Source organism: Camarhynchus parvulus, chromosome Z (genome assembly GCF_901933205.1).
Source record: "Camarhynchus parvulus chromosome Z, STF_HiC, whole genome shotgun sequence".
In the NCBI taxonomy this organism is placed as follows: Eukaryota; Metazoa; Chordata; class Aves; order Passeriformes; family Thraupidae; genus Camarhynchus; species Camarhynchus parvulus.
The window spans coordinates 24,549,149-24,567,375 of NC_044601.1; the positions used below are offsets into that span (position 1 = coordinate 24,549,149).

Genomic DNA, 18,227 nt, shown 5'->3' on the forward strand with positions numbered 1-18,227 from the left:
ATCTTCCCACATCCATACTGAGTCTATAAAAATGCCTGGATTTCAGGGACTTCTTTGAGGAGGAAATACTTCATTTGCTGTTTCATTTGGTTTTGGGTACAGAAATTGAAGGATTGTTCTTTGTAAAATACAAAAATACAAATAATGTGCTTAATTTGAAAACCATGAGTGAGTTGGTTTTAAAAGCAAGAATGAAAAAGCATCTTCTTGCACATTTGTGTTACTGGCTTGTAAAGCAGTAAATCAGTAAATTATGTGTTTATCAAATCACACTCAGTTGTGACAGGTTACTGGTGCCAAGTTGACATAAAATAGGAATATGGCTGAAACAAGACGAATTATTATTCAAGATCAATGTTGTCTTAGAGAGGGCCTGACAAAACAAAACAGTTTAAGCTGTGTCATCATAACAAAAGAGGAGCCTTTTTTGTCTAATTCTTGTTATACAGTTGTTTATCCTTGTTGAAACATTTCAATATTACAAGCAAATGACAGAAAAGCAATATGAAATTGTTAAAGCAGTATAGAATTAGTTCATTCGATTTGCAATTAAAATGTCAAATGTAAAAGATTGGTATAGATCAGTGGAAAGTATTTATGGGCTGAGAGTAACTCAAGAGGTTCTAGACCTGCTAAACAATATAAGAAACCATAGTATTAATGGACTTTTTAGACTCCTATTCTGTCAATTTCATTTTGGATCAAGATCCTATAGTAGCATAAAAAGACAGATCATTACAGTTCACATATCAAACATTAATCTAGTTGAGGAAGCTGCATATTCCTCATTTGTTACACTGAAATTATTACTGTCTCTCTCCTAATTTAGCATTTGATATGTGTATGCAAAATGTTGATATTTCAAATGCTGCTTTCATAGTACATAGGACATGATATATAAAATGCCAAAAATATAGTAGAGAGAGAGTTTTATGCAAGCCTTTTGTCACATGAGTAAAATAGCAAGGAAGGTTTAGTGTTTAAGTTACTGATGAGACATCTTGATGACAGGCAATGAAACTGCAGCCTAACAAATCAAGTTTAGCTACACTGGAAATGTTGTGTTTTCAGTGCCAAATTTTTCTGAAGTCTGCCTGATTCTCTGTTATGATTTATGAACACCAGCTATTCATATTTCTCATAGTCAAGTCAAATGGGATATGCATCCTAACTTTAGATTTGAGGGTAGCTTTGTATGTAAATGAGAAAGTTACTGAATTTTCAACAGCAATTTCAGAGAAAAACAAGGAGATTATGAAGAAGCTGGGGAAGTCTCTCCAGCAGCTCAGAAGGCCTTGTTTTCACAGTGTACTAATGAAGGAATTGCACCAGGGGTAAACAAATGGACTTTAGCCATGAGAAATGTTGTTTCATCTTTAAGATGAAAACATCTTTAAGAATGATTAAAGAGATCAGCTAAAAATTAGTATTTACTTCATGTTGTGGGAGGCAAGTTTTTCTCTGAAACATGCCCTGCGCCTGTAAGACTCTGTGTGTGCCTGTAATTTTGCAGACATAAAAATGATCAATTAGTACTGATGCCTGACTGGAGAGAGAATTCAAGATAGCTCTACTGATGGACGCCTTGGTCACACAAGGAGATCACATTTTCAACCCTTCAGCTTAATAAAAGCAAGAGTTTAGTCCTCAGCCACCAGCTTACATTGTATCAGCCTTGTATTCATATTTCATTTGTGTAGGACAAGTACCTTTGTACAAAACAGCCCAATACCCCCTCTGACATATGAAATGATTCCTAGCAACAGCTGAGCCTAGTAGCAATTCACAGCAATGATAATGCAAAGCACATACTTAGGTACGTGCAAGGTCTGGAGGCATTTTATGCTTTGCACTCTGCAGTCATCATAACCTTTCAGACAGTGTTTTTGATTAATCTGGGTTAGCAATGTCAACTCAGTATCTTTTGCATACAAATCGGAGGCAGTTTCAGGCATTTCTTAGAAGACATTTATAGTTCCATGCAGACCACCAGGTTATAGTTAACCTTTGGGACAGGCATCTTGGCATATAGCTCATGGGAATACAAGGATGTACACAGATGAAGAAAAAAAGCACAATTTGAAGGTAGCAGAGAGAAAAATCTCCTCTCTAAGACACAACTACTTTGTTTAACTACGTGATTCTCTCCTAAATTGCTGTAATTTGGTCTTTGAAAATTATGGGCCTCTGCTCGTACTTTCAGCTGCTAACCAACCCATTGGATCAAGGGCTTTGACTTGGAAATGTTTTGGACAGCCAAATGTCAGTTCACATGGGAGGATTTAAAAGTAACCCTCTCTGTCAGGAAGTTTTTCATTTCAATGGGAAGGCCTTTCAAAGAAAAAAAGTATTTATTTTTCAACTGAAAAAACCCCATCAGCTATAGAACTTATCACTACACTGCTGCTCTCATGAAAGAGATTTTAAACATTGAGTCATAGACAAATACCACAACCACAAAACCTTGAGTGGTAACTTTTTCTCCTGGATGAAAATTCCTCCTAAATTCTGTCTGCCAAATATTTGTTAGGGTAGGGGGGATAGAAAGTTCACTCCATAGATTTTATTTGCATTTTTAATGTGCATACTAGGGAAAAAAAAGGTTATCCGAGTAAATAGTTTAAAAGTCACATAAGTTTCCGTCTGAAGGTCACTGTCGGGTGGTGGCAATTACATGCTTTTCTGCTCTTATTTCTTGTCAAGAAAAGGTGATGTGCATTGAAGAATCCTTTTCAGCTAGCAGTTTTGGACAGTACTAGATATTTGGAAGATGTGATCCTTAAGCTTTGGACTGTATTTGTTTTAGAAGGCTAGGGGTTTTTTTTTAGATAGAGTCCTTTGAATTTTGGTTTGGCAATGAATAGAGATTGCTTTCACAAACCCTCTACAACATGCATTTGGGAGGATTTATACCATGCTTTGTTGCATTGCTGGTTAAATTTGCACTTAGAATTTTCTGTGGGTTTCTGTGGTAGCAAGAAAAACTGATTTACTAATATTTGCAATCTAAACTCCTCCTGTGGAAGCTTTTTTTTTTCACCTTCTGCTGTCAGAATTTTATCAAGAGCTCCAATTTGTCACGATGGAACATCATGGCTAGAAGCTCTTCTAATTCATCAAATCCCTTTTGCAAGTCTCTGTTTCAATTGGAATAGCAATCAAAAACACACAGCTGATTCAGTGAGTGCTTTTCATCCTCATCAAGCAGACAGCTTTAGGGAGAGGGTGGATCTACCTAGTTGGTTGGTCAATGACAAACATACCGTATACAGGAAGAGAAGAACATCCGCTAGTGCTGCTTACACTCAGGGAAATTCAGAGGATACAACAGTTACAAAGCGGTCTGTTCATTCTCAAATTTGTCTCAGTTAGCTTCCTTGAATACGCATGCATGTGTTTGGCATTTGAGTAATGGAAGTAACCTTCCTCTCATTCATTATGCTCATACAGCCCCTCGTCATACAAAAGGGCTGAGCTAAATTGATGCACATGGACAAAGGGCAGCCAGAGGCAATTTTAGTCACTGGCATTCTGTAGTTCTCATGGTAGGCAGTGTAGGTAGTGCCTCATGCCACCTCTGTAATAAAGCAGTGAACAGATTTGTTGAACAAATTATCGGCATTATTGTTCTTGGCAATGAGATTTTGGAGCTTTGAGTGAAAGTAAGGAAGAAGAAAAAAGAAGTAATTCCTGTTAGGATGTGACACTCTGGGGTTAGTCTATGATGAAACCCAAGGGTTTATGCTATAATTGTATCCATTCTGTTTGTACCTTGCAGTGAGCCACCTTTATGGATTTGGACTGATGGATGCTGAAGCAATGGTGACAGAAGCAGAAAAGTGGACAACGGTGCCTCCACAGCATGTGTGTGTGGAGAACACAGATCGGCAAATCAAGTAATACCTGCTACCACAACTTTCGCTGGCATAAATTTATGGAAAAAAATTGGCTATAATTTACCCCTCCCTTGCATTGTGCATAATATATCATTTTTAAAGCCATACCAGAGAGTCTATCACATTTATGGATGTAGTGCCTGGGAAAAGTCCCTAGTTTAAAGAACATTGCAGAAAGTGAAGGTGTAAAACAGTCCACACTGGGTAATGGATTTTTATGTAGATGATACATCAAAGAATATTTGGTTGAATGCATTTCAGTCACCTTTGCAAGAAGAGACAGATTTAACAGTCCAGGATGTAAAAACCAAATATGCTTTTAAAACGGTATGATAATGCGTCTCTCCAATGGTCTTAGGAGGGTCTCTAGTTCAGGGGCCAAAACTGAGCTGCTTTTCACTTGCTAAGATAGGGTCTCTGTAGAACCAGGCTTTAGAGCAAAACTCTGTTAAGTATGATCCATGGACATAGAGGCAGCATCAAGCGTAAGACAGACTTCCAAAGCACTAAGAATATTGTTTGCTAATTATATTTGACAGGCTTGATCTGTAACTGGTATAGTCTGCAAGGATGTCATGCCAATTTAAACCAGCTGAGTCACATGCCTTTTGGTACCATTAACATGTAATACTTGCTGGTACGTAAGCTAGGATTAGCTATGCCAGGCATTTCCTGGGGTTTAGCAACCAGCTGTGATCCCATGACAATCTCAGCATTTCTCAACTGGCCACTAATCTAAAATAATGCTCTGTCCCAAAGACTTATTCCTATTTTACCTTGTGTATGTGCTTAACAGAAACCCAGGCAGTTGCCATTAGCCATTATCTACAGAGAAATAATCACCCTATAGTGGTATTTTCAGCTAGGAAGCACATGTCAAAACTAGTGATTATAGGCTACTGACTTTGCAGTTATCCAACACTGTCATTCTCTACTAAGCAAAAAAGATGGGGTTGTGTATTTTACACAAAAAGCAAGAAATGCTGATGTTGTTTGCTATGCTTCTGTTATAGAACAATACGACCTGACAGCATTGTTCGTTCAATTTACAAAGCCACTGGCTGTTCAGATAATCCTAACCACCATGTGATCTACTTGGAGCATGTTGTCGTACGTATCACTATTACTCACCCTCGACGTGGAGACTTGGCAATTTACCTAACCTCTCCTTCTGGAACTAGGTCACAGCTCTTGGCCAACAGGTATAGTATGACAACCCAAATTCACAGTACAGTCAGCATGTAGAGCCTGCATAGACATGTCCATGTCAGCAAAGAGCAGTCAAGTCATTACAGCAGGGATACTAGAAGATGCAGGCTAATTACTTTTTCTTAGAGAGGTGGGCAGAGTGAAGTACAAATGAACTCAGAGATGACAATCTCAGTAGAAGAGTAGTGTTAAAACTGTTGACAGTTTTAACAAGACAAAGATTAGTCAATTTCAGTAGTTCTTGTGTGGCTCACCATTTATTAGATGGCTGGAAAATGTGAAGAAAACAGATTTAGTGTTCATAAGGAAGCTGAATCAAAGTGTTTCTACATATTGCCACTTATTTTTCGTTTTTCTCTTTTCTTATCCTTTTTTTTATAGCAATGAAAATCAGATAGAATAGTGTATATTTACTACTTTGTTTTAAAACCCTGATGTTACCTGTTTCCAAATCCTTTTTTTCAAAGTAAACATACTCAATCCATGAAAAGCTCATAGTAGGACAACGCTGAAAAGTAGCACTAGCACTTGAAATTAAAGGGTTCATTTGTAAATTGCAGATTAAAGCTTTTAAAAGTTAGACATCACCTCCAAAAATTTTTGAAAGTTAGACATCAGTTCAGTGATGGATACTTTCAAATGTCCAACCATTTTTACAACAGCTACTAAGAAAGATCAATCTTCTTCCTCATCCTGTCACCTCTACGTTATATTTTTGGAGAAACTGTCATAGTGTGTCAAATTGTCTTTTTTATTCTTCTTATTGAACTCAGACAAGTATCACTTTGTCCAATGTATCATTGGACAAATGGTAAGTGGAGGGAATCATTAGCAAACTGGAAGACTTCTCAGTGATGATTCTATTTCTCTGATCTACTAGCAGAAATTTTCTTCAAAGAAAACATTGGCAGTCTTTCCCATGTAAATCTCACTAAATCCATGGTCTTTCACCTCCTACCAGACATGGCTAAGGCATTAAGAAACATCAGAATACTTTCCAAATTTTACACCAGTTACAAATATGCAAATAAGTTACATTTACAGTAAGAAATGCTTGTATACTTCTCCAGCTAGCTAGAAATCTTCCTCATGGGAACATAGGTAATTCTTGTTCCTTGATGACTTGATGTAGATGACTGCCATTCTGCTAGACATAGGGCATGGCTCCCACAGAAAAGTTTATGTTTACTGATGTTATGTATCAGAAACTGCAAAAAAGGCCATCTATCAAACCTGTGTTGTGAGAACTCTTCTGCCATCATGCTTAAATCTTCACAAAATTAATATCCCTAGTCCTACTCTTCAGGACTTTTAATGGATTGAGAGTGGCCTGCTTTCCAGACTGCTTTTCCTCCATGCTTCCTCAGCCAAAAATGCTCATTATCTAGCTCTGGAGACTTGCATGTCCTCCTCTATCTCAATGATGGAAGGATTTATATTTCCTCTTGAAACAAAGAGCCTGTTTTGGAGACAGGTGGAGGTCAAATGGTTCTGATTGGACTGTGAATACACATTTTCATTAGAGATTATGTTAAATTAAAAGAAAAGGTAAACTGAAAATATTCTTCAAGCTGTAGACACTAGTTCACCAAATGGAGAGGAAGTTGTCCTGGAAGTTTGGGGTCCTCTAGAATATCTCCTGTGAGTACTGTTATAGGTTGCTGATAAAGCACATAGGCACACATGTCCATGTCTTCCTGCTGCACTACTGCACCGAACAAAAAATTTGTCTTCTGCTAACGAGTGTGAGACAGGTTTCTCTTATTAGTTATGAAACAGGGTTTTGTTTTTCTGTTTGAAGAAATCCTTCTTTAGTTTTCTCTTCCATTTTCATGTAGTAGTTCTTCCTCAGTTCAAAATGAAAAAACATGAAAGCCATCCAACTAGGTATCCAAACAAAACAATCTTGTGTAAACCCAGTGGTCTTAACACAGCTAACTTTTGGCTCTAGACTCTCATGTGCTGCAGCTGACTCACAGCAAGTGGGAAATACATTCCAGGATTCACAGTTCACCTCTGGTGATGATTGGTGTGTGGGATAGGTACAAAATTTAATTCAATCAGTGTCTTCGTAACCCCTGCACCTTAAAAATAATTGTTTTCTGTATGTGCAGAAGAGAAAGGGCATGCAAATATATGTAATAAAATAAGAGGATGTTCAGCTCTTTCTTATATGATAGTCTCAGAAGACTAAACAGAAAACAAAGAAACCTGAAAGGCCTTTTCACATTTTTTTACTTCCCAGGAAACAAATTATTCATGACAGAGCTCATAGAGTCTCACCAGAAATTCCCTTCCCATGGAAACTTCAGAAATATATGGACTTACCATCGCATTGAGCTGATGGGGTACTAGACAACTCTGGGCTTCTATTATTAGGGACAAATGTATCTTACAAATTCTAGGTCTGAAATACCTAGAGCCTTCATGAGGCCTTTCTTAGGGTAAAGTGAGGGATGTGAACACAATACTTTCTGAAATGGTGTTTCAAGGCTTACTTCATTTGTCCTTGCTGTAAGAAGTCATACAGCTTAGAGGGAGTAATTTCTTGACAATAGGAGTATGCTGTGTGTTGCCAATGTATATGTTTTAGCATCATGTTATGAACTAAAACTTGAAATAGGATGTTCTTTTCTAGTATGAAAAATTAGTTATGAGGCATTTGATTTTTAATGTATCAATAATACTGAATATCAGTGAATAAATGCCTTCAGTTGTAAGCATGAATGCAGAGATACATTGGCAGCAAATAGTCTGGTTTTTCTGCTATAGGCAAAGGCTCCAGAGGCTGTTGTACATTGCTACTACCTGACTGAGATGTTTTTCTCAGATATACAAGGATTTTTAATGTACATGTGCAGGATTAATAGCAGCAATACCAGCTGTTTTTACTGAAACCAGGGAAAGTCCCATTGCTTTACAGTTACTCATTTGGGTTTAATTTGAAACAGTTTGCTTGGTAAAATGTTTTTAAGTGCAAAAGGTATATTTTACATGTGCACTTCTCCACCAATTCTGGAAGAAAAGTAATTGTGTGTAATTTCTGGTGCATTGACAAGTACATCCCTCAAGGCAATATTTGGCCTTTTTTCTGCATATTTTATCCTTAATGTTGGCACCCCCTAAAATGACTTCAGTAAGAAAACTTGTTAGTCTGAGACGATGTGGATTCCTTCGCAGGCATTTGGTGGATAACACTGTCACTGGTTTAAGCCTTATGTGCATTCTTCAAAATCTGCATTACAGGGAACATCTGCTTTGTTGTTTGGAAAGTACTAAACATGATTACATTGGATGCACTGCACCAGAGGAAAATACAAGCTGGAAGTGTATTGGCTGGTGTGAGGATGAGGCTAGAGTTAAGTCCAAAGGGGAACAGTATCCTTTTTCCAAAAACAATTGGCCGGTGGATTTGGCAGCGTGGGTTTCTGAGTGTTTTTTGAGACATACCAAGGTCAGTTCTAACAAACATTCACTACAGGCAGGCTGTGGAGGAGAAGCTAGATACAGAGGGAGTAGGAGAAACAAACTTAGGGCTCATTTGTCTCCCACTGAAGTCATGGCTTATTTAATTCTTGCCCTTTAAATTTAAAGCAGCTGTTGCCATTTGAACTGCGTAACTGAAATATTTCAGCCACATGGTGGCAACTTTCCAGGCCACTAGCTTCATAAGCTTATATGGCCCTGGTATTAATAATACTTCTCTTCAGTAACAAAAGAATGTATCTTCATGACCATCTTTTTCCTATCATGAAACCTTAGACAATCAGTAAATTTTAATAATATCCTCCTCTGCAGGACTCTTACACCAAATCCAAGTTATTCTTATCTAATCCTACTCAATTGTTTGCTTCATAAAATGCCTTGGTGATCTAAAATAGGGGAAAATTTTCTTTATAAGTATGCATCTTTTTTCCAGCTTGCATATTATACTCTTATATTAAAGAAAACTAACATTTTAATCCTAATATGATGAAGCATAAGGGCCAACTTCATGCTGAGTGTCACTGAAAATGTCTCTGAGGCGGTAGTAATCTAAGTCCACAATAAGCTAATAACCCTGTGCTTGTACTGTGTCTACAGGGTGAAACAGTTATTGGAAAACCATTTCTCCCAACTCATACTTGCTCTGTTTTGTTTCATTCATGCTAGCTATATATATTTTCTTTTCCTTTGTGGGATTGATGAATAGATATACCACTACCAAGCTGTTGGCTGACCAGTGGAGTGTGTGGAGCTCCTCAGCCTGACATGTTTGAAAGTAATGATGGATCATTTAATGTGGATATGTGTAGTTCCTGGGGACAAGCACTCTGCCTTTAAATATGGTGATTGCCATACTAGCCACTATTTCAGATTGGCAGGATTGTACACTACTGTTCACGTTACTCCAAACAACTTTATCATGCTAGTTCAGAGATATCCATTGTTTTATAAAACTAACTGTGATAACCAGATGTAACATGGAAATGAAAAAAAAGTTTGTATGCAAATACTTTAAATATGTTTTCTTTAGCTCCAAATCCATAAATTTTAAGTGACCTCCCACATATAGGTAAAAAAGCTTCTGAAATGCCTAGTGTGTTCTCTGACCATTTCTTTTTTCCAAATACTTCAGTGCAGATGGGCAGTAGGGTCTGGCCGAAGCTTTGGTTAAGTCAGTTTGAGCTGTCTGCAGTTTCTCAGGGGCTACATCTCACAGGGAGCTGATGATTCAACCCTGTGGAGAAGAGCTGTTTTAAAGAGAATAGCTGACCAAAGCACTTTCAGGTGTGCAGCTTGGGAAGGCACTACGTAGTCTTTTCAAACTGTAAGCACGCTTGAAGTCTGGTGGCTGTGCAGACTTCCGGGCAAGGACCACTTGTCCATGAGGCTGCCAGTTTGTGTGCTGGAGCACATCATAACAAAGACAGCTGCTGCAGGAGAAGAAAATTCTTACCTCTTTCCAGCTACTCTACTGCAGCTGCAGCCACTAGCTAGTGCACGGTTTCCAGGCTCTTAATGCATTAATTCAGTGTACAACCATTGCTGTCAGTGAGGTGCAGCTGCACCTTCTCAGCTGAAACAAACAATCTTGATAACTGAAAAAAAGCTCCTTTTATGTATTTACTTCTGAATGTTCATAATGGGCGATGCTTGTGTTGCTAAACAAATCCACTATCTTCGCTGCCTTTCCTCACATGAAATTAAAAATTGAAACAAATTCTTCCAAGCATTTAGGAATTTAAAGATTCTTTGTTGAAAAGCTGAGACATTTGTTTGTTGGGTTTTTTAATGCTATTAGAAAGTGGCTAATTGCCTTCCACTGGGTCTAAAGTTTGATTACAGATTAATATTTCTGCTTTAAATTGTGTTATTGAAGAGAAAGGTTATGCGATTTTTAGGCTGAAGTGGCGGCAGTGAAAGAGATCAAAACTCTTTAATTTGTTTTAAGAAAAATAATCATTTTATTCTACATTGTATAACATATATTCTTATCTAGACATACATATGGTATGTTATGAGTATGGCATAAAACTCCTTAGAAAGACAAGAGCAAGTTTGGTTTTTTTTTTATTTTAATGCTGTTGTTCATTGTAGGCAGCAGTTTATAATTATATAGTCAATCATGCAGTAACATCCACTCCATGTTGAGTGTTCTGTTTCTAAGAAAGGTCCCCTGAGTAATTGAGTAACAGAATTGGCATTCTGTTGTGGTTATGTTAGCAAATAAGTTTTGAAAATTCAAATGTTGTTAATCGCTTTGGTCTTTAAAAGCGTGTTACATTCACAAGTACAGGTATATGATCATGGTCATAAAAAAAATCAGATTATTCTAGTTATCTTGTTTAAGTATTTTAGTCTATAATAATCTGTAATAGTCAACTAGCAGTTCATCAGACCATGTACTAAATTTTATTAATCCAAGATAATCTATGTCATAAGTATGTTTTTGATAGGAATTTTGACAAATTGCAAAATTAAATTCTGGACTGGCTGCATGTTCCTTAAAAGATCCTATGCATTTCTTTCTGAATAAGGAATGTACAGCTGAACATTTGATCATTTCATTCATTTATTTCACTGAAAGTGAAATCCCTGCGTTGTCTCATAGGTTCTTTGATTTGAGAGTTTAATGCATAAACAAAGCAAAGCAAAAGTACTTGGACAATTTTGTATGTCCAAAATACATACTGACTCAGAGTCAGTATGTTTCTACTTTGTTTTTCACTATTCTTTTGACCTGTCTGTAGCTTTTTGACTTATTTGTAGAATCTTTTGTGGAAACACAGTTCATACATTCAAAGATTCCAATTTAGACCTTATTTTATAAAATTCAAATCTTTCTCAAAGAGGTGTTCTTTAAAAAAAAACAGTAAATTTTCTCAGAAATAATATTACCCGATTTACCCCATTTCCATGGATGAAAGCTCACAGTTCCAGTCACAGTATATTGTACGTAACCGTGTTCTTAAAAACAAGACACGTTGACTTTTTTTTCTCTTCTACGCAAAATTACTTAAAAGAATTATTAGAATGCATATCCGACAACACTTTAAAATTTCAAAACAAGACACACCTAGTTACCCAGAAAGTAATATGGAAAATATCAGACTAAGTACAGTAAAAATAAAGAGGAACTTATGTTTCTAATGTATATGAACAAGACCTCAGTGAATACAAATTTGTAATTGCACAGTACTTGCATAATACTATATAATTTAGTGCTACAATGACAAAGAGAAATACTGATGTCTTGTTGCATTGATAAGGTGTTTAGAAAGTAATACATAAGCTATGAGAAAACAACAGTATGGTAATTCAAATAACGGTTGGAAATAGCCTACATAACTTAAATTGAACATACTTGCATGTAAATTCTGGATAATGACTGTGTAATAATTTCTACCATTTCAGTAAATGGTATGTGCCATACCTTTGTGAGATTTGCTGTATTCACACAACTGATTTAATAGTGACATGAAATAAGCCCGTTCTGCCCCAAAATGTGTCTACGTATACACTTACAGGCACATACACAGAAGCACAGAACTGTATCAGAAGAAAATCTCACACAATTATCAGTGAAAATGAATCCCAATGTATATTTTAATTTCATTTTATAAGTGCTAATAAATTAGACTACTATTATAGGTATTCATTTAAAATGGGAAAAGGTAGCCCAAACTGAATGGCAAGCTGAACATGAGCCAGCAGTGCCCTGGCAGCCGGGAGGGCCAAGCGTGTCCTGGGGGGCATCAGGCCCAGCATTGCCAACCAGGCAAGGGAGGGGATTGTCCTGCTCTGCTCTGCTCTGCTCTGCTCTGCACTGGGGCAGCCTCACCTCGAGTGCTGGGGGCAGTTCTGGGCACCAGAGTGTCAGAAGGTTATAAAGCTGTTAGAGAGTATCTAAAGGAGGCTGAAAAGATGGTGAAGGGTCAGAAGGGAAAGTCATACATGGAGTGGCTGAGGTCACTTGTCATTCTCAGCCTGGAGGACACTAAGGGGAGACCTCATCACAGTCTGCATCTTCCTTCTGAGGGGAGCCAAGGGGCAGACACCAATCTCCTCTGTGGTGACCAGTGACAGGATCTGAGGGAATGGCCTGAGGTTGTGTCAGGGGAATTAGGCTGTGTATTAGGAAAAGATTCTTCATCCAGGGGTGGTTGTGCACTGGGGCAGGCTTTCAGAGATATGGTGTAATCCTTGGGGCTGTCCTGTGTAGCGCCAGGAGTTGGATTTTCGTGATCCTTCCCAACTCAGGATACTCTATGATTCTGTGATTTTATGTTTGAAATGATACCATGAAAATCAGGTTTTGTATGAGCCCTATGAAGTGCACCAATCCTGTAGGTCCATACAGTTTCTATTGCAAGAAGTGTTGGACACAGTACCTGACCCCATGCCTCTGATGGACCAAAGCTTCCAGCAAGAACTCTATGGCATTTTATTTCTATCCAGTGTGGCAGTTCTCACCAGGAATGTACCTACACAAGCATCCTGTTTCCCTGTTTGCTGAATTTCACAACCTTTTGAGAAAAAAGCTTGAAACTTAGAAAAGAACAGATTCAGATGAATTAAAATATAATATTTATGTTGTCTAATGCTAGGCTTTTCTCTGTTTTATGGTCTCGCAAAAAGCGTTCTCAATCCATTGGATTTTCTACTGTAGAGATTCTTGTCTTTTAAAAATATTTAATTGCAGCTATTAACAGTGGAGCTTTCACACAAAAAGATCAAATTTAAATAGTGATAGATATTATACACACATATGTATGTATATACATGCATGTATAAATTGACATGTATACATATCTCTGTGTGTATATATACACAAAAATATATATAAATAAAAATATGTAAACACAAATATATATACACAAAAATATATATAAAATACATATATGTGAATATATAGTTATATGTATATTTTTTAAGTTGAGCCACATGATTTTGTTGGAGGCAACAGTCCTACTGAGAGTGTTCTTTTCATCAATAGTACCAAGCAACACACTGTGAACACTAAATAAAAGTGCAAATTCTCTTGTGTCTAATCTCCTGCCAGGAAGGGTCCTCCTTCCTTGTCTCACAGGGTATCACAATCACATTGCAGTATCTGAAATTGGTCCCCCTATACTAGAAATTATCATAATCCAGGCCTAAGTTCTAATGTCTTCAGCCACAGCCTAAGTAATTAAGTTATGGTAATGGTATTGGTTTGATTAAACCATCAGATTACATTAGTCTCTCACTTTTACCCAAAGTGAATTCTGTGAAGTGTTTGAAGAGGATGATACCTTGATTGTTCGAGGATTGAGGCCAATGTCTCAGTTGCATATTACTTCTTCACAAGAAGTAATGTATTGAATCACTATTGTCTTTAATTTATTGTTTTTATTGTGTTCCAACCCCTTTTAACTATTCCAATCCAAAGCCAAAAATAAATGTTACTGAGATTTTCCAGCTTACAAGTTATTTATAATTACATCATGCTGTTAAAGCAATGGAATTCTGTATTATATGCAGGTTTTCCAAGACCCACAAATCATATTAAAGAACATTAGCAATTATGGCATTATTGCAATGAATTTGCTTGCCATTCTCTTTTTCATTATAAAAGCATGATGGCATGTAAAGACTCTCTTGCATCAAGCAACAAAGAACTATTGAATGTGCTTGTAATACATGTGAGAGAACCATCATGCATAATGTTATGTGAAGGTACAGATGAACAAACTGGCAGATTATTTAAGAATTATTATTCAAGAGTTTGCGCACTTGGAGGCATAGCTCCCCAGGAAAAAAGAATGTGTGCCTTGAAATAATGTCATCATTTGTTTTAGGCTATTTGATCATTCCATGGAAGGATTCAAAAACTGGGAGTTTATGACTACTCACTGCTGGAGTGAAAAAGCTGCAGGTGATTGGATCTTGGAAATCTGTGACACTCCATCTCAGCTGAGAAATTTCAAGACTCCAGGTAGGACTCTAACATTTGTGTGGGCTGTGTGAATTCTGAAAAGTGATTGCTGTTTTCCACCTTTTATTTACAGCTGGAACATCTCACTGGTTTTAGTGTGAAGCCGTAGCTGGAAAGAGCATTATTCTAAATTTAAGTTATCAATGCACTCTTCATTTTTATGTTACTAGTTTTTACCTTTTAAGATACATGGTCCACCTTTATTCTGAACTTATTTCTGTGGTTTTTTTAGATGATCTGTTTAAAAAAAATTAACATACAGATCAGTCTCACTCAATCACTGTTGATAAAATTGAATGAGAATTTTGATTCTTTATTTCTACTCTACTTTAGCTGTGTTATGTTCCAATAGCCAGTCTCAACTTTTAAAAAAGGTTCTTTGTCCAGCCATCAAATCTATTGTCCTATTGCCTGACTCACTAGTCTATATAACCTGAGTTTAGTTTTTTAGGATAGTAAACCAGCAATCATAAGCCAAAATTTGAAAAGCTTTTACACAATATGTGGTCAATATGGTCTTCTAATGAAAACCAAGATAAATTATGATTTTCAAAATTTCTGAGCAGAAAACATCTTCTAGACTCTGGTAACTTTTTACACCATGGCTGATGTTCTTAAAATGTTAGCTGTATAGTCATGTGGTTAACTTTAAGAATCTTGATTATCTTCCCCTAGAGCTCTGAAAGGAAACACCAATATTGCCAGTGTTTTAAATTCACTTTATCACCACTGGTGGCTTCTCACCATAGCTTTCCAGCTATGGTTTGATCTTAACCAAATGATGTTAAATGCACCACTAAATGAAAAGCGAGGTTTCCAGTACACTAAAAAGGGGTACTCACTAAATGTGTTTGGAAAAGCAGCCACAGAGTATAAGCAAAACTAGTCAGAGATTCAGGAGGAGGTTTTGTGTTTGGGTTTTGGTTTTTTTTTAATTTTCAGTGCTTTAGAATTTGATAGACGGGGAGGTATTAAGCAGCAAATAAGTCATTTAATTTTAATCAAATTACTGAAAAGAGACAAAAATCAAATATTTTCAACTCCATTTTACACTTGTTGTTCCTGACATATCCAGGAACATCTCTGGTGTGAAGGACAAGTTAGAGTAGCTCTTCACCTTTGTGTGTACTGGAACCCATTGGTTCCTCCAACAGGCATGAAGGACAACCACAGAGCAACACATTTCAGCTATTTCCCTCTTCCTTGACACACACCTTGCACTAAAAAATAGGTAGCATGGAGCCATTTTGCAAACTTTTATTCTAGACAATTCTCCAGCTATATTGTACAGGCCTTTTACACCACCAGGATGATCTCAAAGTGGCCTGCTACATTTCCACCTTTACACTTCCAGGTCTGTTCCTGCACACTCCTACACACTACATATATAACTACATATATACATACATATACATACAACTACATATATAGTTGTATAGGTTTATTGATTTCAATACATTATGTATACTCTCTCAGTGCTGCAGTAGCTAATCTAATGGAACTGATATCCTTTCCTCCATCAGAACTAAAGCCTAAAGATGCAACTCTGGAAAAGGCACAGTATGGCTAGGGGACTGGGAGAAAGTGGGTCTGTAAAACCTAGGGGTGTGGAGGAAGCTGATTTACTGAAAAAATCCTGCTGGAGGGCTTATCCTCTACTTTTTTTTAACCACAATGTGAAACACTGCTTGAGAGTAGTTTGGTTTTTATGTGCATTTGGTTTTCACAAGATGCAGTGTGGTTGTGAATTTGGATCCTGGTTCATTGTATACTGTCTAGTAATGTATCCCCCATCTTTCTAGAGCAGTGGTTGCCCTCTGATGAAAGCTGTCCAGTAACTCTTCTGTTCAAAAAGATTTGGAAGTGCCTGCCATATATTAGTGGTGGATAAATTCAGCTGTTTGGGCATATCGGGATTAGTCTCTGCACTGAAGAGAACATGAAGTAAACAAAAGGTGCTTAAACGTAATTTATGCCTGGTGCCTCTCCAGTTCATGGTGCCTCTCCAGTTTATCACCATAGCCTGCAGTTTATCACACTGATATCATCATCATGCCTGTTTCTTGTTTGTGTTCTGTGCATGTGTTTACTCAGCTCTTGAAAGGTCTTATAATTAAGAGTCACCATTTTTCTGTAATCAAATTAAAAAGGACCCAATGTGTCATCATATCCCTGCATTAGCAAGGTAATGCCATATCTATTACCTGAAAAGAAATTAAGAGTCCAGTTCATAATAATAATGCATGTGATTTCTACATTTAATTCTGAAGAGTTTATGGAGATGGATATATGTTTGCCCTGAAACATTGCAATATACCCTTTCTTCTATAGATACAACATGGGACTTTTGTTACACATTCTAAATACAAGCAAGGAAAGGATTATTCTAGCCAGATTACCTGATGGAATCAGCCAAAAATGGGGAAAGAAAGATTTTGGCTTAAATGGGCATACTTTGTTTATTCATTATAAAAGTGTGTGTGTATGTGTATATACTTAGTTATTGAAATATTTTCATTGTGCAAATTAAACCCACCTTGAGGCAGTCCTAATTTATTTGCTAACAAGTCGCATGAATTTTTCCCCTCCTTATTTACTGAACCATTCTTAAAAGGCAACTAATCTCCTGAGAGACCCTACATTATTCCCCTTGCTGTCCTTTTGCATTATATATGCATTCAGAGTAATAATCCTTCCTGCAGTGATGTTAGTACAAGATCAAGTATGTGTAAAATCCGAATGCAATGTGCTGTGCCTTAGGAGCATCTTTACCTGTGGTTATTTTAGTGGGTTCTTGCAAATACTTTTACCAGTGTTCTGGGAGAAAAATAGAAAAAATTATATTTTTCTCTTTAAGTGAGTTTTGGCTCGTAATAAATGGGGATAAAAATATCTGAATAACTTAGCAAAACAAACATTTTTTTTAATTGCATCCAATGTATTATGATTTGTACACTCTGGAAGTGGTTTAGAACTCAAAAAAAGGCAGGGACTGGATATGAAGAAGATGTATCTTTGAAAGGGCAGTAGAGATGACTGCATAGCTGGTTGAAAATTATCTCCCTGTGTGACTTCATTTTAAAAAGAAAAGTGCCATTAAGGACACAGTTGGATCAGTCTAAGGAACATCGAGATGTAACTTGATTTCCACATGTCTTTAGAGGAAGAAAATGCATTATTTGGATCTTTTTAATCCAGTGGGTCTTTAGGAGTAACATGTCTGTGGGTAGGAAAAGAAGTTGAAAACAAAGTGTATCCAGTTTTACCACCAAGGTAATTAGCCAACAGTTTAACAGCAGATGTGGTAGATTCATCAGCAGTTAATTTTTTAAATCAAGATCAAATGTCTCTTTAAAGCAAGTAATAATTCAGATGTGAAAAGTTGAAAGCTACTGTGTGACACAACTGCCACATGATATAGTCTCTGGTTTGCAGTTTCTACTCAAAAACTGAGTATACAGCAGAGAAGGTTTCATATGAAGTGTAGAAATTTTTGTCTCAAAAAGATTAAATTGGATTGACAAGAAACGTAGAGATAAAAGAGATTTCCATCCTCAGCCCTAGTATAAATTATTTAAAATAATTAGCTTATGATCTGTCAGGTAGTGTATTTGGTTATTGTTGCTTAGTGCTAGAAGCATACATGTATGAGCACAGAGATA

At 36.9% G+C, this 18,227-nt stretch overlaps 1 protein-coding gene across 2 annotated transcripts in view; it reads left to right on the plus strand.

Annotated features, from left to right (window-relative positions):
- The window catches only part of PCSK5 (proprotein convertase subtilisin/kexin type 5), a 230,353-nt gene that overhangs the window by 144,242 nt on the left and 67,884 nt on the right, over nucleotides 1-18,227 (plus strand). For both annotated transcript variants that reach the window (XM_030968460.1, XM_030968461.1), the window contains exons 11-13: nucleotides 3,779-3,896; nucleotides 4,910-5,098; nucleotides 14,429-14,565. In XM_030968460.1, coding sequence (XP_030824320.1) covers nucleotides 3,779-3,896; nucleotides 4,910-5,098; nucleotides 14,429-14,565 — 444 coding nt within the window. The remainder of the gene's footprint in view (nucleotides 1-3,778; nucleotides 3,897-4,909; nucleotides 5,099-14,428; nucleotides 14,566-18,227) is intronic.